General features: G+C 50.0%; 1 protein-coding gene across 1 annotated transcript in view; it reads left to right on the forward strand.

Moving 5' to 3' along the window:
* The first annotated feature begins 6,820 nt into the window (after positions 1 to 6,820).
* The window catches only part of LOC105987797 (ankyrin repeat and BTB/POZ domain-containing protein BTBD11-like), a 110,993-nt gene continuing 101,474 nt past the window's right edge, over positions 6,821 to 16,339 (forward strand). The window contains exons 1-2 of the mRNA XM_013019168.1: positions 6,821 to 6,890; positions 12,248 to 12,406. Of these exons, the coding sequence (XP_012874622.1) occupies positions 6,821 to 6,890; positions 12,248 to 12,406 (229 nt within the window). The remainder of the gene's footprint in view (positions 6,891 to 12,247; positions 12,407 to 16,339) is intronic.

Genomic DNA, 16,339 nt, shown 5'->3' on the forward strand with positions numbered 1-16,339 from the left:
TGTCTTGCAACTCTGTGTTTGGGCTCATTTTCCTTTGCATAATCCAAGGAATCATAAATCATGCCAAAGCCAGTTGTTTTGCCACCACCAAAATGGGTTCTGAATCCACATACCTAGATGACATCAGGTGTGATCTTGTACATTTTGGCAAGTTTTTCCCGAATTTCTGTCTTAGGTACTATTGCCTTTCCAGGGTGAAGGACATCAATGGCCATCTGCTTCCTCTGAAGTAGTCAGTTGGTCATGAACTTCCTGTGTCATAGTTCCTGTGTCATTCACGATGGCGAGGAAAAGAGTCTGTTGTCTGTCTTTGAAGCAAAGATGACACGTCTATGTTTCTAAATACCACATTTCTGAGTTACCTTCACCAGGCCTCGGTGTCCTGAAGTTATCCTGCTTCATCCCCTCAAATGACTTTGTTCCCTTCATCTAAAGGGAAGTACATGAAGGAATATCTCCTGTAGGTACTGTCAGCTGACCATTTTCCCTAATCTATCCAATTTCAATGATGTTGATGATAGTGGTGATGATAGTGGTCAAGATGTTGATAATAGTGATTTTGATGATACGGTGGTGGCGGTGCCAGTGATGATGACAGAATCATCTGTCACTGATAGTGTCCTTACCACTGTATCATTCCATTCTCACCAGCTCCCTATGAAAGTAGACTCTAGGATTATTTCCATTCTATACACAGATAACCGAAGCACAGTGGGGTTAAGAACTGTAACCGGAGTCCTCCGCAGACCAAGAACTTTCTCTGGTGCTTTGCTATGGGTCCCAAGCCCCCCTCCCTTCCACCTTGGTGTCTAGAGAACCATTCTTGCCTGGAACCTCAGAGGTATTGGTCCCTGTGTGCCATCAATGACCTGTGGGACTGTGGACGGCTCTGCCCAGCTCTGAACCGCTGTCATTGCATCTGAGAACCAGGGGCAGAAGCAAATGCTCTCCCTGGCTCTGCCAGCACAGCCCTAGGAGAGAGAGAGGAAGCATGACTCTGAGAGGGGCTAATGGAGTCAGGTGTAGAAGCAGCCTGGTGGGCATCCTGCCTTGTGTGTGTGTGTGTGTGTGTGTTCATGCAGTAGCTGGCAGAAGCCTCTGTGAGTGAGTTTGCAGAGACCTGAAAATGGTGAGGGAAGAAGCCAGCTGGTGATCTGGGGGAATTAGGCAGGCAGAAGGATCAGCAGGTGCTAAGATGGTGGTCAGGGTAGGCTTGTTATCTGGGGGAACAGCTAACAGATGAGCAGTTGACAGAGCAGGGCTTCTCTCCCAGGGCTCCTTTATGTCCCAGGCCCACCCAGGGGGTGCTGGGAAGTGGCAGGCACCATGTGCAGCTGGCAAAGCTGGAGAAGGGCGGATGCTTCTGCCTTGAAAGAAGAAGGGGCTGAGGTGATGCTAGGCTCCATGCAGATTAACTGGTTTCCACCACACAGCAGCTGGGGAGGGTAGCGCCCTGATTGCTTGAGGCACAGAGATAAAGAGACTTTCTCCAGGTTACAAGAGTGTGAGTACCACCCACCACCCTACTAGGCAGACAGGCCCAGTGTGGAAGCTCATGACATTAGGATCAGCTGCTTACATCCCTGTCCCCTCAAACCGTGGAGCCCTAGCCAGCCAAGCGTGGCACGTAGGAGGACCTCACTGATAGTTTATTGGCTTTAAGCAGGCTGCTGAGGGGGCTGGGCAGGTGGCTCAGTGGTAGAGTGCTTGCCTTACATGCATGAGGCCCTGGGTTCGATTCCTCAGCACCAAATAAACTGAAAAAGCCAGAAGTGGCGCTGTGGCTCAAGCGGTAGAGCACTAGCCTTGAGCTGAAGAGCTAAGGGACAGCGCCCAGGTCCAGAGTTCAAGCCCCATGACTAAATGCCATGGTGTCGTTCCAAAGAGTTTGGGTATGAGGATGGAGGGGTGAGGAAGGAGGGCAAGACCTCCCTCCTCCTTTCTGGTGATACCAGGGAGGGAGATCCATAGCCGAGGCCTTTATCCTGGCGTCAAGCCCTCCGCTGGCGGTGCTCGATCACAAGGCTGCTGCTTTGCTCAGCCCTCAGGCCTCTGGCTGTGTGTACACCTGACCTCATGCACCCACTGTCAGGTCTCTTCCTACCTTCACATAGTCTCCGATCCAGCCCTCAATCTCCCCTCCCCACCCAATCACGGGATCACACACACCACTGTCTTGCATGCTCTCTCCTATGAGATCTAGCTCTGTGCTTGCTGTTGTTCCTCAAAATGCTTCATTTCCCTTGAAGTCACTCTTCCCATGATTGCTTCCAGAAGCCCTACTGTGTGTCTAGCTTTGTTCTAAACACTGAAGCCACAGCTGAGCCAAACAGGAAGGCTTGGGGAAGTCGGGCACCACGAAGAGCCAGCAGCAGCAGCGCAGTGCGCATGTGCACGGCTGCCTGCAGTACCCTCTCCCCCTCTCCCTCCAGGACGCTGCCTGCTGCGGGGTCGGGGGAGACAGGAGGCTCTGCTCATGGTGGAAGAGGGGAGCCTGACACCAGGGGGTGGGCCAGGACAGGGTGGAAAGGGGCTCTGGGGAGACAGCACGGAGGGAGGAAGAAGTGGGCTTGAACTTGAGAGGTGGACAAGGCAGACAGGGAAGACCAGCTGGGGAGAAGGTGGGAGACCCAAGTGCTGGTATAGAAGGCTGCACATGTGAGCTCAGAACCCCCGCTTCAGCTGGAGGCAGGTGGTGTTCCCATAGTGTGAACGTCCCCTCAGGGCCACCCACCCTGACCACAGATGTCCGTCACCTTGTAGGCACCTGCTGGGAGAGGGTTTTTTGGTGGCATTGGGAAGGGTTGATGTGTGAAAGAGAGCCCAGAGCACGAGGAACCTGCAAGCCACCATGACCACAGGTGGATGTGTGACTGGGGGGGGGGGACAGGGAGGGCGTCCTTGGACTTTTGCAGAGAGTGGCATTTGGAGTCAGTGGCAATTTTTGTTTTGGAAAGCAAAGAGCATGCAGAGCCTAGATTAAGCACACATTGGAAAGTGCCCTGGGATTGTTGAACAAGAAGTTGTGCAGCAAGCTGGGCACTGGTGGCTCATGCCTGTAATCCTAGCTACTCAAGAGGCTGCAATCTGAGGATTGTGGTTCAAAGCAGGAAAGGCTGTGAGACTCTTAATCTCCAATGAACCACCAGAAAAAACAGAAGTGGTGCTGTGGCTCAAGTGGTAGAGCGCTTGCCTTGAGCTGAGGGACAGCGCCCAGGCCCAGAGATCAAGCCCCACAACTGTGAGAGAACCCAGGGTAATCAGGATTACATATGAATCACAGAGGAAAGGGCCTTCAAAGAATGAATAGAAATTGTCTGGCAGAGAGAAATGGTGGCATTCAAGGCAGTAGATACAGAATTTGGGAATGCAAATAGGAACAACCAGCCTGGCTTGCTCCCAGACCTTGTGATTGGTTCCTATGGCAAAGCCTGGGTGTGTGTGTAAAGCCATAAGTCTGAGAGGTGAGGTGGGGCTGGAAGTCACTCTGCCTGCCTGTGAACCCAGGAGCTACCCCTGACTCGGTTCACATCCCCCATCCCACTACCCACTCTGCAACTTCAAAACCCAGAAGCCTCTGGAAAACAGAAGGCATCCCCGCCACCCCTCTACCTATGTTCAGCACAAATGCATTTGGCAGCTAAACTAAGTTGAAAGAACGTAAGGCTCATCATCGGACATGATGGCCCATGCCTAGAATCAGAAGTATTGTGATCCAGAGCAAGCTAGGGGGCGAGGGGGTGAGGGGATGAGGAGGGGAATAGTGAGACCCTAGTTGAAACTTTTTTTAAATGGGAGTGGAAGTTCCTCTCTGTAATCACAGCCATAGGATGAATCAAGATTTAGATCAGCCCAAGGAAAACATGCAAGACCGTATCTAAACACCCAGCCCAAAAGGACTAGAGACATAGCTTTCATTGTAGAGTGCTTACGCAGCAAGCAGAAAAGCCCAGAGTTCAAACGCTAGTACTGAACAACAACAAGAACAACAAAAAGCCTTTAGGCACTTTGTTATAGCTCCATCTTGGATCCCTTGCAGTCATTACATAATACACAGTGAATCTACTGTCTCTGTGAAGTTCCAAGAATGCCTCTGGCCCAGAGGGTTCTGAAAAGGGACAGTGCCCCTCAGTGTCTACCTGACATTGCTGCAAAGGATGCAAACCAGTTTGTCCATGTGGCGCCTTGAGACCTGCCCCAGCCTGGCTGCTATACACTCAGTAACAGGATGCTGTTTCTGGGCTTAGTTTCATGACATAGCCAACTGCAATCCTTCCATAGCAGAGCCTGGCTTGCCACTGGCAGAAGGGGGGTGCAGAAAGCACTGGAGGGGCTTGGAACCCATCTCCACAGATGGCAACCTGGTCTCAGCAAGGACCACAACAGAGCCGGCTTTTGTATTTTGCTACCGCTGTGTGTGCTGGCCACGGGCCGATGGTCATACCCAGCTCACACCAGAGCTCCCAGTGGGTAGGCTGTGCCCAAAGCAGGCCTGGCCTGGCAGAGCACAGACAACCTACAGGAAGTTCCTCCGGCCCACATGGGCCTATCTCTCCCACCCCCCCTCCCCCTTGTCCTCAAGGCCAACCACAACACTTGGTAATAGTTACATGAAATGAATTCCAGTGACTGTCTCTAAGCAGAAGCTACCGTCCGACCTGCTTAGCAAAGTCCTGGATGCTATTTAAATCCTAGCTCCAAAACACACAGACACGTGCACACACACACATACACACACACAAGGATATACCCATGCACATCTGTGGGCACATAAGTACTCAGACACATGTGTGCATTGAGATGTGTGCATGCATGCTCATGCTCACACTTGCATATGCTTGTACGCATGCATTCATATATGCAGGTACACATCCTGCACCCAGACAGAAGACCCAACTTAATCTTGACCCTCTCAGAACTCCAGAGCAACCAGGGCCGGGACATGGTGAACCATATTCTCCTGCTTTTCCCGCTCACAAAGAGACTGAGGGAAAGGCCCGCCCCTCATCAAAGGCTGCCCCTCTTTTTGTTGATGGAGGCTGTTTCCTTTGGCTGTTCCCTCTGGAGCCACTTCACCGCTCACTGGGAAACACAAAGCAGAGGTATGGCTGGCTTCTAAGGGCTCCACGTAGCTACTGACACATCGCTCCAGACGGGATCCAAGGCAGAGACCCCGGAGTAGACGACATGCAGGTGGGGTACCTGCAGAGACCCCTCCTCCTCGCCCTGACCTGCTAGATTCTTGGGTTTTCTGAAACTCCTTCATGCTTTTCATCAGCAAGACACAAAGTCCACTCCTGGGCCCTTGATCAGAGTCCAGCAGCCCTGCCCACAGGAGCTGAAGCCTGCTGTACTGAGAGCAGAAGGTCCCAGACATAAGTCTCAGCAACAGGGATCTGCATGGTTGTTTTTAGTTGTTTGCATGTGCCAGTATTGGGGCTTGAACTCAGGGCCTTGCAGCTTTTTCTGCTCAAGGCTAGTACTCTACCGTTGGAGCCCCTCTTCCACGCCTAGCTTTGTGCTGGCTGATTGGAGATAGGAGATTCTTGAATCTGTCTGCCCAGGCTGGTTTTGGAACTGCAATCCTCAGATCTCAGCCTCCTGTGGAGCTAGGGTGAGCCACTGGTGCCAGGGTTGGCATTGTATTAATCAGGAAAAAAGGGGGGGGGGAGTCAGGAATCTCATGACTGAAAGTTTAAAGGGACTCTGACTTGTGGGAAAGGGACCGTGGTGGGTAAGAGGACAGGAGGCAGCAAGGGACTGAGTGTGTAAGACACTGTGGGAAGAGGCTGGCTACAATTGGGAGACTTTGAAGAAAACAAGGCCACTTCCAAGTTCCCCCTGGACAAGGCTAGGTGTGGATGTCCCCAGCCCCCAAAATTGCAGATCTTAAGCTGAGGGCATTTCCTACCTGCTGGAAATGAAGCAGGGGTCTCATTTTTATCTAGAAGGGTCTTCATGGAGCACGTGGTCTGTATTGGGCACTGTTTTATTTAAGCCAAGCATCTAGCATCCTGATCTGTGGACCTTAGGTTCCAATGTGGGGAAGAATAGTAATTCAATAAATACCATCATCCGTTTTGATGTAAAGGGCCTTGGTAGAAGGCAGGGGTTGGGGTGGAGGTGGGGGTCGATTCTGTTGTTCTTAAGAAGTAACATGAATACTGTGTTTACTGTACCAACAATTTTCTAGGCCTCAAACCTGTGATTTCTAGCAGTTAATGATAACAGCCACTCATCCGCCAGGTACTTTCTGTTGTCCTGCCCTGTGCCACTGCTAAAATGGGGTCCAGCAGAGGGCTGTAATACTAACTGAGGATCCCGGTTCAAAGCCAGCCTGGCAGGAAGTCCATGAGATTCTTATCTCCAATGAACCACCAGAAAACCAGAAGTGGAGTTGTGGTAGCCTGGATAGCACTCAGGCCCTGAGATCAAGCCCCATGACCGACTCCCCCCCCCACCCCCTTGCAAAAAAAAAGTGGGGTCCAGCAGATAGTAGCAGGGCTTCCTGACATTGAAGGCTGACATCTACCATCCCTGTCTCAGCTTCCTCCTCCATGAAAGACGGTTGTGGTGGGGGATTGCACAGATCTGATAAGTAGCATGTTTGCTGTTCATAGAGAGATGGATCCCAGAAGCCCAAAGGACAGCACATTCTTACCACCACTCAGCCAGTCCCAGCCACAGGCAGCTCCTGACAGCGGCAGGCCTCACCTACAGCCGGAGTCCAAAGGATCATGGGAGCAGAGTGTGGACTTCCTGTGGGTAGCTGGCTCCCCAAAGTAGAACAGGAAGGAAGGTAAGAGGGGCTATATTGACGATGCACCGAGGAGGCTTAGTGCTAATGAGATACCAGGCAGTCTTGGTTCAAATCCTGGCTTTGCCCAAAGGTAGGTAGTTGACCTCAAACACGTCATCTGACCATTCTGGGACTTGGTTTACTCATTCCCAGGATTGCAGCAACACCCACAGATTGTGTGAGGATTAAGTAGAACAGCCTGGGTCGCGTCAAGCACAGTCAGCAATGCCAAAAACCCTCAAGACCTTAACAATAGAGTGATAAAAATATGAAGAAGTTGTTGTCCTTCTTCAATTCTTATTCATTCATTCATTCATTATACTTTTTGGTAGTACTAAGGATTGAACTCAGGACTTGAGCTTTCTGGGCACATGCCCTACCACTTGAACCACATCTCTAGCACTTTAATGCTAGGCCAACCTCGGCTACAATCCTCTCTATGTTGCTAGGGGTATCTGGCATGCACCCAACCATTGTGCTTACCCTGGAGCTGGGAAGGCAGGCACATACACCATGTCCAGACATCGATTGAGGTGGAGTCTCAAGAACTTCTATACTCGGGCAAACCTCAACTTGGTATCCCTGGATCCCTGACTCCCAAGTCGCTAGGAGTCCAGGCTTGAGCCACCCTTCCTCACACTGTTCAAGTCTATAAACCCAACAGCTTTATGGTGGTTATAACTGCTACTTCTTCACAAGACTTTTCCCACTACTGGGGCTCGATTGTAGTTGAGTGCCTCCTTTCCAAATCATGGGGTGAGAAAGCCAGGGGCCTGTCCTCTTCACCACACGCTTGCCTAGCATCTTTTATCCTGGGCTAGCCTAGCCACTCACTCCCCACCTCCCCATGCAGTAAGGCCCAACAGCAGGTGTAGGGCGGGCAGCCACATTAGCCCAGTGTGAATACTGCCATTCGCAGACTCAAATACTCCCAATTTATCACTCAGAGCAGAGTGGCTTGCCATCTGCGGGGTCACCCCTGGGCCTTGTCGCTTATTATGACTGCTAATTAAAGATAAGAGTAACTGCCCCTGGTCTGGTGGCACCTGTCCAGTGCCTGGCTGGCTCAAACTGGCCCAGCTTCATCTGGGAGGGGCTATCTGTACTACTTGGGACGGTGGCCAGCAGACAGAAGAAACCCACTGCGTACAGAGAAAGCACTAAGCCATCTGGGAAGCCGGAGCCAGCCTGACGCCTCAGCAGTCAGCTGGGTGACAGGAGCTCTCGGTCTAATTGGGGGAATGACAGGAGAAAGAGGGTGAAATGTGGACGGCCTATTCCCACTGGTATCCCTGGCACCTTCGAACAGTTGTCCTTGTCAGAGAGAACAGCTGCGAAGTATTGAGCATGCCGGGCGTGAAGGGGCATTTCATAAATAATACACAGCTGAATGGCATGATAGACAGGCCCTAAGCACACAGTTGGCACTGCGTGTTTTCAGTGCACATTATAATAATAGCTACTTCATGAAGCTTTGAGTCAGGTGTTAACTTAAACAGTTAAATATTGTATGTTATGTACATTATCAAAGGATTCTCTATGAAGGGCGTTGTTACCCCCATTTTACAGAGGGGGAAATTAAGGGCTAGAGAAGTTAGGTAACTATTGCAGAGTTTCATAACTAATGTGTTAGGGATAGGGGAAAGATCGTGAGAACCACCCCAGAGTCTCACAACTAAGGTGTTAGGGATCAGGGAAAGATCGTGAGACTTGGGAGTCCTTTAAGGGATCCTCTAGATAAACCAGATCACCCAGGAAAGGAGTCTGGGTTTCATTTCCCATAGCAACAGGCACAGACGCAGGGACTCCCCAGGTCAAGGGGAAGAAAGAAGGATTGGAGAAGTATTTCTACTGATGGTCCCTAAATTATAGGAGTTCAACTTCCAGTGCTCCACCTTGGCCGGTGTGCTGGCAATATGTACCTGCTAGAAACGATACTTCAGATTTTGTTTGGATTTTGCTTGGATCTTTTCCTAGCTAGCGGTGTGTGATGGGATGCTGGGCAGTGGCCGCAGTCGGAATGTCCGTCAGCTCTGCCATCCTAAGGTGAGACCTCACCGGTGTCCTACAGTGAATGCTAGCACGTGCATTCTGAGCACGTTGAAGGCAGGCCAGCCTGAACCCATACTCACTTGGTTAGGTGCATTTTCAGTTTACCATGGATTTGTTAGGATATAAATGCATTGTAAGATGAGCAACATTTGGAGGGGAAACCAATGGCTGGTAGATACTGAGCCTCACTGTCTATGTGCCTGAGCCCTGTCTTACTGTATTTCCTCCTGGGAAGGTGGGTGGATGGCTCTGCCCAGGGTGGGGTTTTTGTAAGTGGTTTGTGGTCCACAGCAGCTGTTTTCTCCCCACACTCCCCACCCCGCAGTGGTGGTCAGGTCAGGTTAAGGGCGAATGGCTTGGGTTCTCAGGGCTCATCATGCTGATGCCCAGTGCAGGGTCACTCTTCGGTCACTCTCAGCCCCTCCTCTGGGAACAAGGACTTTATGCCCTCCCTCCTGGGCAGCACTGTGGCTTAGCAATGTGGGGCTCTAGTTTCTCCTCTGTACCTGGACTTACAGTGCTTGTCCCTTGCCCTGGGTTTCCTATCCACTGCACAATGCTACCAAACCTCCTCTGGGGCCTCGCTCCAACCTCTTGTCATCCCCAGGGTCAAGATGGTGTTTAGAACCCAGGGCTCTGGGGCTGGGAAGGTGGCTCAGTGGTAGAGTGCTTGCCTTGCATGCATAAGGTCATGGGTTTGATTCCTCAACACCATGTAAGCAGAAAAAGCCAGAGAGGGTACTGTGGCTTAAGTGGTAGAATGCTAGCCTTGAGCTGAAGAGCTGAGGGGCAGTGCCCAGGTCCAGAGTTCAGGCCCCACGACCGACAAGAAAGAAGGATACAGGTGGACCTGTTGCAACAATGAGAAGTACAAGTTGTCATGTCTAAAACGAGCTTTACAACGTCGGTGCGGGGGTGGAGGGGGAGGGGAAGGATTGGGATTGGGATAGGGAGGGGGGAGGCTGGGAAGGGATGTGAAGGGTAAACAAAGGAGGAGCAACAAAGCCTGGTAAGAAATGTATGCATTATCCTGCCCATGTAATTGTAACCCCTCTGTACAGTATGTTCACAAATAAAATAAAATTAAATTAAAAAAAAAAAAGAAAGAAAGAAAGAAATGAACCCAGGGCTCCAGTTGGTGTTGAGTCTAGGGCTCCTTGTTATTTCGTAACCCATGGAAGAACATTGGGGACTAGAGAGGAAACAGCCAGGGATGCTTGAACCTGTCTGATGGAAAGGGCTAGAACACAGCCTCCCGATGGGACCCCACAGAGTCAGGAGAAGTTCCCATGTGAGCTAGTGATGGTGATAGGAGCGGTGATGAAGAACTCTGAGCCTGAAAGGCCCCAAGAATTTAGGATGGAAACCTAGATATAACATGTGGAAGGGAAAGCAGGCCTAGAACAAACATGGAACAAGAGATGCTCTGCTCTCACCCTAAAATCTAAACTCAGCCTGCCACAATGAGAAACACACACACACACACACACACACACACACACACACACACGGATCCTGGAGCCAGATTCCCTGAGTTTGAAACCCTTCCATGCCATGCTAGCTGTGTGACCTTAAGCAATTTGCATTGACATCTACAGGCTGACTAGGACTTAGGCCACAGGGATGCTCTGATGAGAAAATGGACTCCTACCTGGCAGGGCTGAGGACAGTGCTTGTGTTACTGGGTCAAGCTGAGAGGACTTGGTATGCAGCACGAGGCTTCAGAGGAGAACCACTCCGCCTGGGGTTTTGGAGGGCAGATCCTGAGCCAGATTCTGAGCAGGGCCCCCAGCTGTGCATCTCCATAAGAGCCAGTCCGGCTCAACTGTCTCTTCAGAGGGATGTGACTGCTGCATCAGGACCCTGGGATGGAGCATCCCAGAAGATTTATTACAAGATATCACTACACTTAAGACAGTGCTGCTCCTATGAGCTGAGGGATTAAAGGCTGTGGGAGGCCTGGATGCCAAGGAAGATCCTTGGGGCTGTTCTCTTCTGAAATGGCTCCGCCCAGGACCAGCAGATGCTGGGAAGAACTATAGTCAGCCTCAGAGATGGAGCATGGGGAGAAATCCCAAGAGCTAGTGCTTCAGATGCCCTGGACCCTGAGAGGCTAGAAAACACGTGTTGAATCAGAGCATGAGTACACTTCATTGTGCCATCTTTTGCACAGCACCGTCCCCCAGGCTTCTAAGTTGACAATTGCCCTCCCGAATGGAATGGTTAACAGACAGCGTGTCTGTTCCTCCCAGCCCCCAACTGGGAGGTTGTGGCTGTGGCCACCAGGGCAGAATCACACAAGCCCCAGTAGTTACTCTGTGGCCCAGCTAGATCTAGAAACTAGTGCTGTAAGGAACCCCGCTTGCTTTGGCCCGGTCTCGGCCCCATCATATAGAGGTTCAGACCCCCCACTCTGCTCCTTGCCCTCAACTGTTACTTTTCTTTTCTTTTCTTTTTGGTGCCAGTCCTGGGGCTTGAACTCAGAGTCTGGGCACTGCCCCTGGGCTTCTTTTACTCAAGGCTTGAGCTCTACCACTTGAGCCACAGTGCCACTTCTGGCTTTTTCTGAGTAGTTTATTGGAGAGTCTCACAGACTTTTCTGTTCAGGCTGGCTTCAAATCACCATGATCCTCAGATCTAAGTCTCCTAAGTAGCTAGGATTACAGACATGAGCCACCAATGCCTGGCAAGATTCTTTTGTTTGGGGTTTTCTTGTGTGTGTGTGCTAGTCCTGGGGCTTGAACTCGGGCCTAGGTACTAAGCCTGAGCTTCTTTTGCTCAAGGCTAGCTCTCTACCACGTAAGCCACAACTCCACTTCCCACAGAGTATGATTATTTACCAAGCATCCTGGCTAGCTCAGCATTAATTCAGCTCAGCAGAGGACTTCCTCCTGTTCCATCCATCCTTCCCTTCCCCCCTCTCACACACCCTTTACCCCTCTGGGGTCATTCATGTGATGGCAACTCCCTGGGTCCAAGATCAGGAAGCAGTGTCTTTGAGGAACTGGCCTTAGAATGCCAGTAAGACTTGACCTTGACCTTCCTGAGCTTCCTCTCCTACAGAATGAGAAGAATAAGAGCTAGACTGTCAAGTTGTCTTCATGACCAGCATCTGCGATGGGCTGACGTGGAGCACTGCTTAGCTGGTCTCTGGGTGCTCAGAGCCACCAGAAGCAGGGCCCCAGCTGCCCAGAGCTGTCGTACCAGCTTCCTGCCTGTTGGCTCCTGACTTTGTCTCCCTGCAGCATTTCTCCACACAGCACACAGGACAGTCTTTGTAGAACCCAGCTCTGAGTGTGCAGCCTCCCCTTACGACGTGAACCTGGGTCCATTCTCAGGTCTCTGGATTGGACCCTGCATAGGGACTTCACATGAGTTTTACCTTTTCCTCTTCAGAGCAAAGCCATGCTGATGAGATTGTTGCCTTCATTTTTAACCTGAGGAAACTGAGGCACGAGGGCATCCATGATGAAGCTGGGCTTTGCATCGAGTCTTCTGATCCAAAGTCTGTGTTCCCTCCTTTGTCCCGATTTATATTCTGCCACCTGCCCCCAGGTACACCTGGCTGCTGCTGGGGGAATCATTCAGGGCAGTTCAGCTGCGAATTACAATATCCCCATGTAGGACCTCCCAGCCTGGCTACTAGGCATTTTCTGTCTCCAAGATGGAGCAGGGGCAAACATTCTGCCAGCAGCTAGAGCATGATTTGCTTCTCTTCAGTGTCACGTGGGCACGTCCTTCAGCAGGCTGGGGTGAAGAAAGCCAATGAAGGGGACCTTGGGATAGAGGCACAGAAGAGGGGCCAGCTGTCCAGTCCCTGGGTTGCACAGGGTAGACTGTACCTGCAACTGACTCAGAGGACTCAGCCCTTGCCGCCCCTCTGGGGGGCTTCTTGGGGGCGCAGGGAGATGTCTGCTGGGAACGGGGACTACACAGCTGGCCTACATAGACTATCCTCCTGTGACATGTCATCTGGAGACTTTGGTTTTTCTGGAAGAAAAAACAAAGAACCTGAAGTTGCCAACAGAGAAGGTGAAATCCTTAAAGGCCATCCATTCGTTGGCTCTTGGCTCCCTCATCTTCTTTCGTGGGTATCAAGAGATCTGATCCAGCCCCAGCCCCTTCTTAACCAGAGGGAAACCTGGATGTGTCACTGGGTTTTTGTTGTTGTTGTTGATTTTTTTGTTGGTTATGGGGCTTGAAATTGGGGCCTGGATGCGGTTGCTGAGCTCTTTTGCTCAAGGCTAGCACTCTACCACTTGAGCCGCATCTCCACTTCCAGCTTTTTGGTGCTTAATTAGAGAAAAGAGTCTCACAGACTTTCCTGCCCAGGCTGGCTTTGAACCGCACTCCTCAGATCTCAGCTTCCTGAATAGCTAGGATTATAGATGTGAGCCACCAGCACCTGGCTTATGTGTCACCATTTTCTGGGGGATCAAATTTTGACATCTGCAAAATGGAGCTATGAATGGCTCCTACTCCCCGAGGCTTTACTCGAATTAAAAGGGGGTGTGAGGGCGCCACGAAGACCATACCTGGCTTGCAGTAGTTACTCAAGGAGACTGTTATTTTTACTGGGGAGAATGACAACATCACCCTCTCATTCGCTCGCTCACTCTTCTGGTAGAGTGTCAGGAGTTCCAGACTGCTCAGCTGTCACTAGAGCTGTGACACAGACTGTCAGGGATGAAGCAGAGATGACTGGCCAAGGGCAAGCTGTGCCTGAGCTGCATTTTCTAGAACCTAGTGGACTGTAGACAGCCAGGATTGCAGTGAGTGATGGCAGGGGTGTGTGTGTGTGTGTGTGTGTGTGTGTGTGTGTCTGTCTGTCTGTCTGTCTGTCCCCACCTCCATCCCGAGCTGGACCACAGCTCCCTTCCAGCAGAGGGCACTATGTAGGGAAGACTATACAATGTAGGAGTGTGTATCTGAAGATGCCCGGCCTTCTGCTTAGCCGTCAGGGGTTAAGCAGAAAGAAGGCAAAAGGGCGTTGCTACCACCCCTTCTGACCACAGTGAAGTCAATGGGACCAGGCCCTCTCTCATGCTATTGAAGAGGTCGGTGGGAAGGTCCAACAACATCACTATTAAAACAAACAAAACCCAAGGGAACAAAAGCCAACTGCCTCCTCATGCTTCCTTGTGTGACAGTGACAAAGAGGGTGACTTTTTCTTGAGGTGGAGGGTCACGTGTGTTGGCAGGCATGCTGTCTGCCCAAGCCACCTCTGCCACACATGTCAGAGGAGATGGGAATGATCATCTATCATGCTGGCGGTCTCTGAGAGAAGACGTGTGAATGTTGTTGTGGGCTTTTCTCTCTCTCTTTTTTTTAATGTGTTTTTTTTTCTAAAGATACTGTACAGAGGAGTTACAGTTACATGAGTAAGGTAATGAGTGTATTTCCTATCAAGCATTGTTACCCCCTCCCCCCCATTCCCCACCCTATTGTGGGGTTTTCTTTGTGTATGCTTCTGTGTGGATACCATAGTTATGGCATCCTAGTATCCAGGTAGACCTGGATGGTCTTTATATTTATTATTATTAATTATTATTATTATCTTTTAGGAGTTGTACAGGAGTTGCCATTTAACAAAACAGTTTGTACATCCTGTGCATCTTGGTCAATTTCACTCCTTTCAACATTCTCATCCATTCCTCCCAACCTTGCTTAATTCTTTTTTGGGGGCTTGGGCGCTGTCCCTCAGCTCTTCAGCTCAAGGCAAACACTTTACCACTTGAGCCACAGTGCCACTTCTGGCTTTTTCTGTGTATGTGGTACTGAGGGATCGAACCCAGGGCCTCATTTGTACAAGGCAAGCGCTCTACCGCTAAGCCACCTTCCCAACCCTCTGTGTCATATTTTTAAGGTTTAACCGTGTAGGCTATACATTGAATACTTGATGGTATCCTCTCCTCTTCCTCTTTATTTATCGGTCTCTCTTGGGTTCTCTTTCTTTAATGATGTCTTCTGGCTATGAAAAAGGCTCTTTTAGTAGCTCAAGAATGCTGTGTGTGTGTGTGTGTGTGTGTGTGTGTGTGTGTGTGTGTGTGTGTGTCCTGCAATGTTTTTATACATCAAAGTCCCAAAAAAATGAAAATAGTAGAAGGCTTGACCCTCAGAAATGAATCAACTGACCTTATCCATACATCATCCCCACTTCCAGCCCAAGACAGATTAGACCTGCAGGACAATAAATGAGATCATTGTTATTTTATTTATTTTTTCATATTCTCTTGACATATAAGTTTATTCCTTTAGAGAGAAGTGGGTCTGAGACTATACAAAACCGTGGTGGAAATTATTGTAGAGAAACAAAATAACGTCTGTATGGGAATCTGAAGAAATGACTTCATAGACCTTACTTTACCCTTAAAATGTTCTCTGGAACACAGGGGAGCACAGGGAAAATTCCAGGATCCTGATAACAGAATTCATGAACTAAAGAGGGCAGACATCACTGAGTCTGAAAACAACCTGGTTGGGAGAGTTGTAAGAGTAACCTACAGATTAATTACAGAGTGCTTAGACTACCATATTCTTGACCTTGTTACCTGTACCCACCACCTTGGGAAATCCTTATAACAACCCATTTATAGGTGAGAAACTTGAGACTAGAGGGGAGCTCCCGTCACTCAGCTAGTGACCAGCAAGAGCTGTTTGTGACTCAGGAGCACTTTCTGACTCAGCAGCCCATGTTCTATCTGAAAATTCCACCAAGTCATGTTGGGGGCTAGAGTTGAGCAGGAAAGTAAAAGGGTAGCATGAATGTATTTTTTAAAAGGAACTATGGCTTACCCTTGTAATCCTAGCTACTTAGGAGGCTGAGATCTGAGACCCACGATTCAAAGCCAGCTCAGGCAGAAAAATCCATTAATAAGACTTTCATCTCTAGTTAACCACCAGAAAACCGGAAGTGGTGCTGTGGCTCAAAGTGGCAGAGCTTAGCCTTGAGTGAAAACGTTCTGGAATAACACATAGGCCCTAAGTTCAACAACAACAACAAAAAAAAAAAAAACGAGAAGAGAAAAAACTTTAAAAAAAGAAACTTCTGGTACCACGTTCCATCCTCCTTCTACTGGTGAGAGCAGACCTGAAGGGCACAGTATGAAGCAGGATATTACCTGCACCTTCTCTGGGCTTGAATGTGTTATGGCTGCTTTGCTAAGGCTTCCTCAACTCCATGGAAGCATTGAGTCTCCAGAAATTCTGCAGGCCCCAGGAAATAGTTCCACAAATGTCATTTTACCCCTTCTTACTCCAATGGGGTTGATCAGCCACTCAAGTCCACAAATAGCCATTGCTAGAATAACCCTTCATCGGCTAAGTTGTGTCTTCCAAGGAGATACAATTGAAGGTGCAGGAGATTCAAAAAGACAGTGTCATCAAGAGTTTAGGTCCGGGGGCTGGGAAGTTGGCTCAGTGGTAGAGCGCTTGCCTTGCATGCATGAGGCCCTGGGTTCGATTCCTCAGCACCACATAAGCAAAAA

Source organism: Dipodomys ordii, unplaced genomic scaffold (genome assembly GCF_000151885.1).
Source record: "Dipodomys ordii isolate 6190 unplaced genomic scaffold, Dord_2.0 Scaffold3, whole genome shotgun sequence".
Lineage (NCBI taxonomy): Eukaryota > Metazoa > Chordata > Mammalia > Rodentia > Heteromyidae > Dipodomys > Dipodomys ordii.